The 7,736-nt window shown below is 46.3% G+C and overlaps 2 protein-coding genes across 4 annotated transcripts in view; one reads left to right on the plus strand and one right to left on the minus strand.

Annotated features, from left to right (window-relative positions):
- The window catches only part of ACO2 (aconitase 2), a 56,645-nt gene extending 51,817 nt beyond the window's left edge, over positions 1-4,828 (minus strand). The window contains exon 1 of the mRNA XM_017510340.2: positions 4,462-4,828. Within this exon, the coding sequence (XP_017365829.1) occupies positions 4,462-4,497 (36 nt within the window). The 5' untranslated portion in view covers positions 4,498-4,828. The remainder of the gene's footprint in view (positions 1-4,461) is intronic.
- A 64-nt stretch (positions 4,829-4,892) lies between these two features.
- Positions 4,893-7,736, plus strand: part of PHF5A (PHD finger protein 5A) — a 10,335-nt gene continuing 7,491 nt past the window's right edge. The window contains exons 1-3 of one of the 3 annotated variants that reach the window (XM_037731990.1): positions 4,893-5,075; positions 5,418-5,509; positions 6,013-6,179. In XM_037731990.1, the coding sequence (XP_037587918.1) occupies positions 4,993-5,075; positions 5,418-5,509; positions 6,013-6,179 (342 nt within the window). In that variant the 5' untranslated portion in view covers positions 4,893-4,992. The remainder of the gene's footprint in view (positions 5,076-5,417; positions 5,510-6,012; positions 6,180-7,736) is intronic. The other 2 variants (XM_017510345.2, XM_037731991.1) reach the window with 2 other exon arrangements.

Below are 7,736 nucleotides of genomic sequence, written 5' to 3' on the forward strand. Positions count from 1 at the left end.
GGGGTTTCACCATGTTGGCCAGGATGGTCTCGATCTCTTGACCTCGTGATCCGCCCGCCTCGGCCTCCCAAAGTGCTGGGATTACAGGTGTGAGCTACCACGCAGGGCCAGATTTTAACATGACACAGAAAATCTCTGCCAAATATGTTGGGTTTGTCGTTAACTGCCATCACAAATTTATATGCAAGAGGTTACATGACTTCTCCTCAAGTTCACATGAAATCTCAGCACCACAGTTACCTCAAGGCAAAACCAAACACCTAATAAACATATGTGCAACTGCTCAACCCCTCTTGTGTACTATTCATAGTCATATGCACAAAAATAAGTGCTAAAAACCAGAGAGTAAATATGGCTTTTCAAAAATTTCACCTCCTCGGCTGGGTGCAGTGACTCACACCTGTAATCTCAGCACTTTGGGAAGCCAAGGTGAGAGGACTGCTTGAGCCCAGGAATTTGAGACCAGCCTGGGCAACACAGTGAAAACCCCATCTCTTAAAAAAAAAAAAAAAAGAAAAAACGCCTGGCACGGTGGCTCATGCCTGCAATCTCAGCCCTTTGGGAGGCTGTGACAGGTGGATCACAAGTCAGGGGTTCAAGACCAGCCTGGCCAAGATGGTGAAAACCCGTCTCTATGAAAAATTAGCAGAAAAAATAGCCGGGCGTGGTTGCAGGCACCTGTAATCCCAGCTACAAGGAGACTGAGGCAGGAGAATTGCTTGAACCTGGGAGGCAGAGGGTGCAGTGAGTCAAGATCACGCCATTGTACTCCAGCCTGGGCAATAGAGCAAGACCCCATCTCAAAAAAAAAAAAATTCACCTCCTATTTTCTTGTTTCTAATCTTACTACCTAATAGCAGGTACAGTCAAACAATAGTACACATTCAACTTAGCACTATTCTCAGGTTATGGATCATCTATGGTGCCCTGATCAACAGGCTGAGCTCAATGCCAAAGGGAAGCAGTATAGTGCTAGTTGCTAAGCCCTCAGGCTTCTTAATCAGATGTGTGCAGATTCAAATCATACCTACTAACAATTAGTGATAAGGCCCTAGGCAAATTTATCATATTACCCTTACTAAGTACCAGGTGGGGTTCTAAACACTTTGCAACTATCACATGATTGAAACAGATGTACTATTATTATCATATCCAAAAGCAATGAAACAGGCACAGAGAGTTTGAGTAACTTACCCAAAATGACAGCTACATGAGTATTAGAGCTATTACAGTATTCAAATCTAAGTTGTCTGATACCAGAGTCCATGCTCTCAACCATGATGCTACGTTTGCTCTGTCATACTGTTTCTTCATCTATAAATCAGGCTAATAGGACTGTCGTATCTCACAGTGGTACACAGTAAGATAAATGTTAGGTGCTCTTAGTGCTGGTAGTTTAACACCCATCACTCTATTATCTACCTTTACCTTTGGTCCAGCCAAGGAAAGAAAAATTCTGTATATGGCTGAGAAATATCTCCAAGGCCCTCTGCAGTCAGGTACATTAGAATATAGTGGAAGCTCCATGAGAACAGGAACTGTCTTTACTTACCACAGTATCCAGAACTAGCAGTGGGCACTCAGTAAATACATGGTGAATGAAGTAGAAATAATTTGACTGTAGGGATAGGGTTTTGCAAACATCACTATTAAGGTAGTAACCATCACTTCTCAAATGTATCTAAGCACAAAAGAAGTAAATTTACAAGCTTCTCAGAGAAACTGTGTTAGCTGGTTACTTGAGACAGCCTGGTTATCGGGAAGCAGTATGCAAACTGCATTTATTGTTCATTCATCTTAGCCAAAGGAACAAACAAGGAGATCAGGATTTTAATCCTAACTCCGCTACTGGAAGTCACTGAGGCTCTCAAGGTCTTAGATTCTCCACCTGTAGAGGGGGTTAGTCTACGTGATGCTCATAAACACATTATACTTGCTCATCACTTTCTTTTATTATTTTTACGACGGAGTCTCTATTTGTCACCAGGGTGGAGTGTAGTGACATGGTCTCTGCTCACTGCAACCTCCGTCTCCGGGTTCAAGTGACTGTCCTGCCTCGGCCTCCTGAGTTGCTGGAACTACAGGCTCGTGCCACCATGCCCAGCTAATTTTTGTATTTTTAGTAGAGACAGGATTTGACCATGTTGGCCAGAAAGCTTCAATCTCTTGACCTCATGATCCGCCCGCCTTGGCCTCCCAAAGTGCTGGGATTACAGGCGTGAGCCACAGCGCCCGGCCTTGCTCATAACTTTCTAACAGCCAGCTGCTGAATACACATTTGTTCAATGAAGATCATCCCCAACTGACAAACAATGGACTTAGGAAGTAACTTACTCAAGGTCACAGGCTCTGGAAAGAGAATGAACTATAGCCCAGATCTCCTTCTACACCAGTCTAATAATCATACTTTCCAATACCCTTTTCAGTTAAAAAATGGTGTGGTATCATTTTTCTCTTCCAAGTTCAAGAAATCTATAATCATTTATCTTATCAAATAATCTTGCCTGACTCCCTTAAATCAAGGGACAGGAAGAAACAACTATTTCCACATCATTAACCTCTACAATCAAAAGACATGAAGAGGCCAGGTGCAGTGGCTCATACCTGTAATCCCAGCACTTTGGGAGGCTGAGATGGGCTCATTATTTGAGGTCAGGAGTTTGTGACCAGCCTGGTCAATATGGTAAAACCCCATCTCTACTAAAAATACAAAAATTAGCCAAGGTTGGTGGCATGCGCCTGTAATCCCAGCTAGTTGGGAGGCTGAGGCAAGAGAATCACTTGAACCCAGGAGGCGGAGATAGCTGTGAGCCGAGATTGTGCCACTGCACTTCAGCCTGGGCAACAAGAGCAAACCTCCATCTCAAAAAAAAAAAAGACAGGAGCTGGAGTAATGAGAGGGCATGGGGGAGAACGTGGAACAGGGCTAGAAAGAGGTATGGCTAGACCCGAGTCTGAAACCCAGCCCAGACTAGAGATAATGTGTGATGTGCAAAGAGGAAGGACACCGAAAGGATGAGTGCCCTGAAAGGGCAGTCTATGAAAATCAGGTGCCCCCATATAGTCACCAGTTTTATCCCCATGCAATGACCCAAGATCGCACCACTGCACTCCAGCCTGGGCGACAGAGCAACACTCTGTCTCAAAAAAAAAAAAAAAAAAAAAAAAAAAAAAAAAAAAGATGTGAAGAGATAATTAAGTACAAATCTCTTGCCTTTGCCCAGAATTGAGATCAGAAATATTTTCAGATAAACGATGATTTTACTTTAAATCATACGGTAAAATTTAAGCAATGTGATGAAAAATAACTTAAAGTACCACAATGTTTCCTGAGAGTACAACACATAACTTGTAAAATTCTATTATCAAAGTTGTGCCACTTGATCCAAAAAAAATTCACAAAGTGAACTGTGACAGAGAATGTCTACAGAGGCTTGCTCGCTTTATTTTTATTAACAAAGTACACATTTGACATTGAACCTTTGATTATAACACCTTCCCAGGGCTGTCAAGTTAGGAGTGAAAAAACCATCTGGCAGTCACAGTCAGCTTTCTAGATAGCTCCTAACAGGAAAGTCAAGGTCAAACTGGTCTCCCTATCCTCCCATATTTGACAAGCAATTTTTGAGCTCAAAACACCGGTTCTGCATTCTGACTAACAGAAATGATAGCACCACGGTTCAGAAAGTTTTGTGAGGGCAAAGTGACATAAACAAGAACTGAAAGGTGGCAGGGCTCATGCTTCTGTCACAGCACTTCGGTGACACTCTGAACCAGAACTTTCACCTACTTTCTACCAGTTTCATGACCTATCAGATAAGAAAAACCATCTCATTCCTATGATTACATGAATCAAATAATGTTATGAAGAATTAAAAGTATTCAAATCTTGTGCAAAGGTGAGAAACTATTATTATTATTTAGTACGCAGGGGCCCAGAAGACCACCCAGGCATTCCATGTTCCGCAGAGTCCTCAAAAGGTGGTACAGGGTCCTAGTTTCTTCTCCAGACTCCAGGCCTGGCAACTCTAGATGCTGTCATGTCTCTGTTGCTAAGAAATGGGATGTGAGGCCTCAGGCACTGGGCCTAGAATGCTCAACAACGACCGCGCCCCCTAGTCACCTTGTCCTCACCTTGAGGAACGGAAAGACAACTCCACAGGAGCAGGGAATGTTCTCCTCAAAAAGAAGAAAGAGGTGCCTCAGCTCCTCACCTGGACGCCACTGCGTGGGCCCACGCTTCTCACGGGGTGGGGACAGGGCCAGGAAAGCGGACTATGTGGGGGACGCCTTGACCTAGGGCACCAGAGGAGCGGGCACGGGTGCTGGGCCCACAACCCAGACAAGTACAAGAGAAATTGGCCCCAAGTCGGGCCCGCCTCGCCCTGCCTCACCCACAGCCGCCGGCACAGTAGGAGGCACCCCGCCCCCGTGAACCTAGAAGTCCCTGAGCTTGCTCACCTGCAGCCGGGTCACCAGTAGGCTGTAAGGCGCCATTTTGTGCACTGACAAAGATGAGGTCGCGTGAAAGTGACGTGCCACACGGCGGTTTTAAAGCCTTTGGGCAGGGGCGTGCCCGAAATAATGGAGCGTCACGGTGAAGGCGGGGGCCTCCGTAGAGGCGCCGGAACCGTGCAAACGCAGTGGGCGGAGCTCACGTGTAATGAACCGACGCGCAAGAGGAAAAAGAGGAAATAAAACTGCCTAAAGTCACTTGCAGAAGTAAATACCAAGCACAAAGATGTTTATCAATAACAAATTTTAATTATCTCTGCCATCCAAATCTGGGAGTTTTTAAGACTTTCATGCACCTGCCAGGACCTGACCGCCCAGCGACAAAACTCTCGCGAGAGCAAGCGGGGACTGATGCAAGGATTGTAAACTGACGGAAGCCTAGAGGACCAATCACAACGAAGTGGAGGCAGGAACCATAGGGGTTAAAGGTCGGACGGAAGTTCCCGAAGCTTCCGGCGGCCGGCTTCGTTGGGAACTATGGCTAAACATCATCCTGATTTGATCTTTTGCCGCAAGCAGGCTGGTGTTGGTGAGACTGCGCTCTGCCCTCGGCTGTCTGGGTAGGGGTAGTGTTAGGATCTGGGGGCTCGGAGGTTTCCATCTCTTCCTTGGGTCTTGCCTCTCAGGCGCCACGTTTCCCGCCTCTCAGGCGTGGGGTGTTGTAGGAGCGCGCAGGTTTGTGGCCTCTGATGAAAAGAGGGCGGGGTGCGCGTACTGGGAGCCCCAGGCAGGCGTCGGGGGTGGGATCTGGGCCACGTCTAGAGAAACTTAGCTTGCTCAGGACTTTGGAAAAGACTCAGAGGGATACTCGGGCTGTGAGTTTGCTTCATGTGGAAATTCGTAATGATAAAATGGCTATCCGCAGGGCTCACTACAGTCCTTGTTCATGTCCCTGCCCCCAGGTCGAGGATGTACTTCCCCTCTTTGTCAAAACCTTTAATTGTACTTTTTACTATCTTTGATCTTGCAGCCATCGGAAGACTGTGTGAAAAATGTGAGTGGAATACACCGTCCCAACAACCCACCCTTCCCACTCCCAGTTTCTGTGGAGCCAGCCAAAGTGCCACCAAGGGGTCTTTGAGTAGATGTGCCTGGATCTAGATGCTGGACCTCAACCAAAAGCCCCTCCATCTCCCCACTGCCACTTGCACATATAAAGCTGTATCTATCTCTAGCTTTCAACAGGAAGAATCGTCAGAGTAGCATGACCCCTCCCCAACATACAATCTTTTGCCAGCAATTATATAGGCTTATCGTCTCCCAACTGCTTTTCTAAGTTATTTCCATATGTTAATTGATAAACTTTTGTATGTGTTGAGAGGCTTGAGATGGATGCTAGATAAACCGAGTATTGTGATCCCAAGAGGAGGGCCCTAAAGTCACTGTCAAAAGGAGACTAGTGTATTTCCCAGGAGACTAGTATATTTCCCTATGGCAGGAGATGGCAGAGGACTGAAGAACTTGCTAGTGAGCATGACTTCATTCTGTTCCTTACAGGTGATGGCAAGTGTGTGATTTGTGACTCCTATGTGCGTCCCTGCACTCTGGTGCGCATATGTGATGAGTGTAACTATGGATCTTACCAGGGGCGCTGTGTGATCTGTGGAGGCCCTGGGGTCTCTGATGCCTATTATTGTAAGGAGTGTACCATCCAGGAGAAGGATGTAAGTGTACAGCTTTCCATCTGACCTTTCCTCCTTTTATTTAGTAACACTTTGCCATCCACTGCAATCTCCTATGGTCTGTGGAGATTACTGTGTTCATCTAGTCATCTAGGTTATAATTTTGTCAAGTTCTGGGAGTCAAACTGGGTGTAGTCCAATAAAAGGCAGTTATTTTGCATCAAGGGGAAAATGCAAGGGAAGCAAATCTTTGCCAGACCAGCAATTTGGAGAGCCCTCTCTCTATTCTTTTTATGTCTCTCTCTGATTATTCTTACTCTGAAATGACATCTGCGCCAGGCGTGGTGGCTCACACCTGTAATCACAGCACTTTGGGAGGCTGAGGTGGGTGGATCATGAGGTCAGGAGTTCCAGACCAGCCTGACCAACATGGTGAAACCTTGACTCTACTAAAAATACAAAAATTAGCCAGGTATACTGGTGCCTCAGCACTTGGGAGGCTGAGGTAGAAGAATCACTTGAACCCGGGAGGTGGAGGTTGCAGTGAGTGAAAATCGTGCCATTGCACTCCAGTCCGGGCAACAGAGTGAGACTCTGTCTCAGAAAAAAAAGACATCTAGTTAGGGATGGTGGCTCACACCTGTAATCTCAGCACTTTGGGAGTCCACAGCAGGAGAATGACTTTAGTCCAGGAGTTCAAGACCAGTCTGGGCCATACAGCAAGATCCCATCTCAACAAAAAATAATAATTTTTCTTTGAGACAGGGTCTCTTGCTCTATGGCCAGGCTGGGGTGCAGTGGCATGATCATGTGCAAGGCTCACTGCAGCTTGACCTCCTGGGCTCAAGCAGTCCTCCCACCTCAGCCTCCCAAGTAGCTGGGACTGCAAGCATACACCACCACACCTAGCTAATTTTTTTTCTTTCTTTTTTTTTTTTTTTTTTTTGAGATGGAGTTTTGCCCTTGTTGCCTAGGCTGGAGTACATTGGCAGAATCTTGGCTCACCACAACCTCCACCTCCCGGTTCAAGTGATTCTCCTGCCTCAGCCTCCCAAGTAGCCAAGATTACAGGCATGTGTCACCACACCCAGCTACTTTTTTCTGTATTTTTAGTAGAGACAAGGTTTCTCCATGTTGGTCAGGCTGGTCTCAAACTCCTGACCTCAGGTGATCCGCCTGCCTCGGCCTCCTAAAGTGCTGGGATTACAGGCATGAGCCGCCATGTCCAGCCTGGCTAATTTTTTTGTAGAGATGGGGTCTCGTTTTATTGCCTGGATTGGTCTCAAGCTCCTGGGCTCAAGCAATCTTCCTGCTTGAGCCTCCTCAAGAGCTGGGATTACAGGCATGAGCCATCATGACTGGCCAAAAAAAATATTTTTCATTACTCGGTTGTGGTAGTATGCACCTGTGGTCCCAGCTACCCGAGAAGCTGAGGCGGGTGAATCACTTGAACCCAGGAGGTCAAGGCTGCAGTGAGTCATGTTCATGCCACTGCACTCCAGCCTGGGTGACAGAGACCCTGTGTGTTTATTCGTCCAATACAGTGCATGTTTTTTTTTTTTTTTTTTTTTTTTTTTGAGACAGAGTTTCACTCATGTT

Source organism: Cebus imitator, unplaced genomic scaffold (genome assembly GCF_001604975.1).
Source record: "Cebus imitator isolate Cc_AM_T3 unplaced genomic scaffold, Cebus_imitator-1.0 Scaffold435, whole genome shotgun sequence".
In the NCBI taxonomy this organism is placed as follows: domain Eukaryota; kingdom Metazoa; phylum Chordata; class Mammalia; order Primates; family Cebidae; genus Cebus; species Cebus imitator.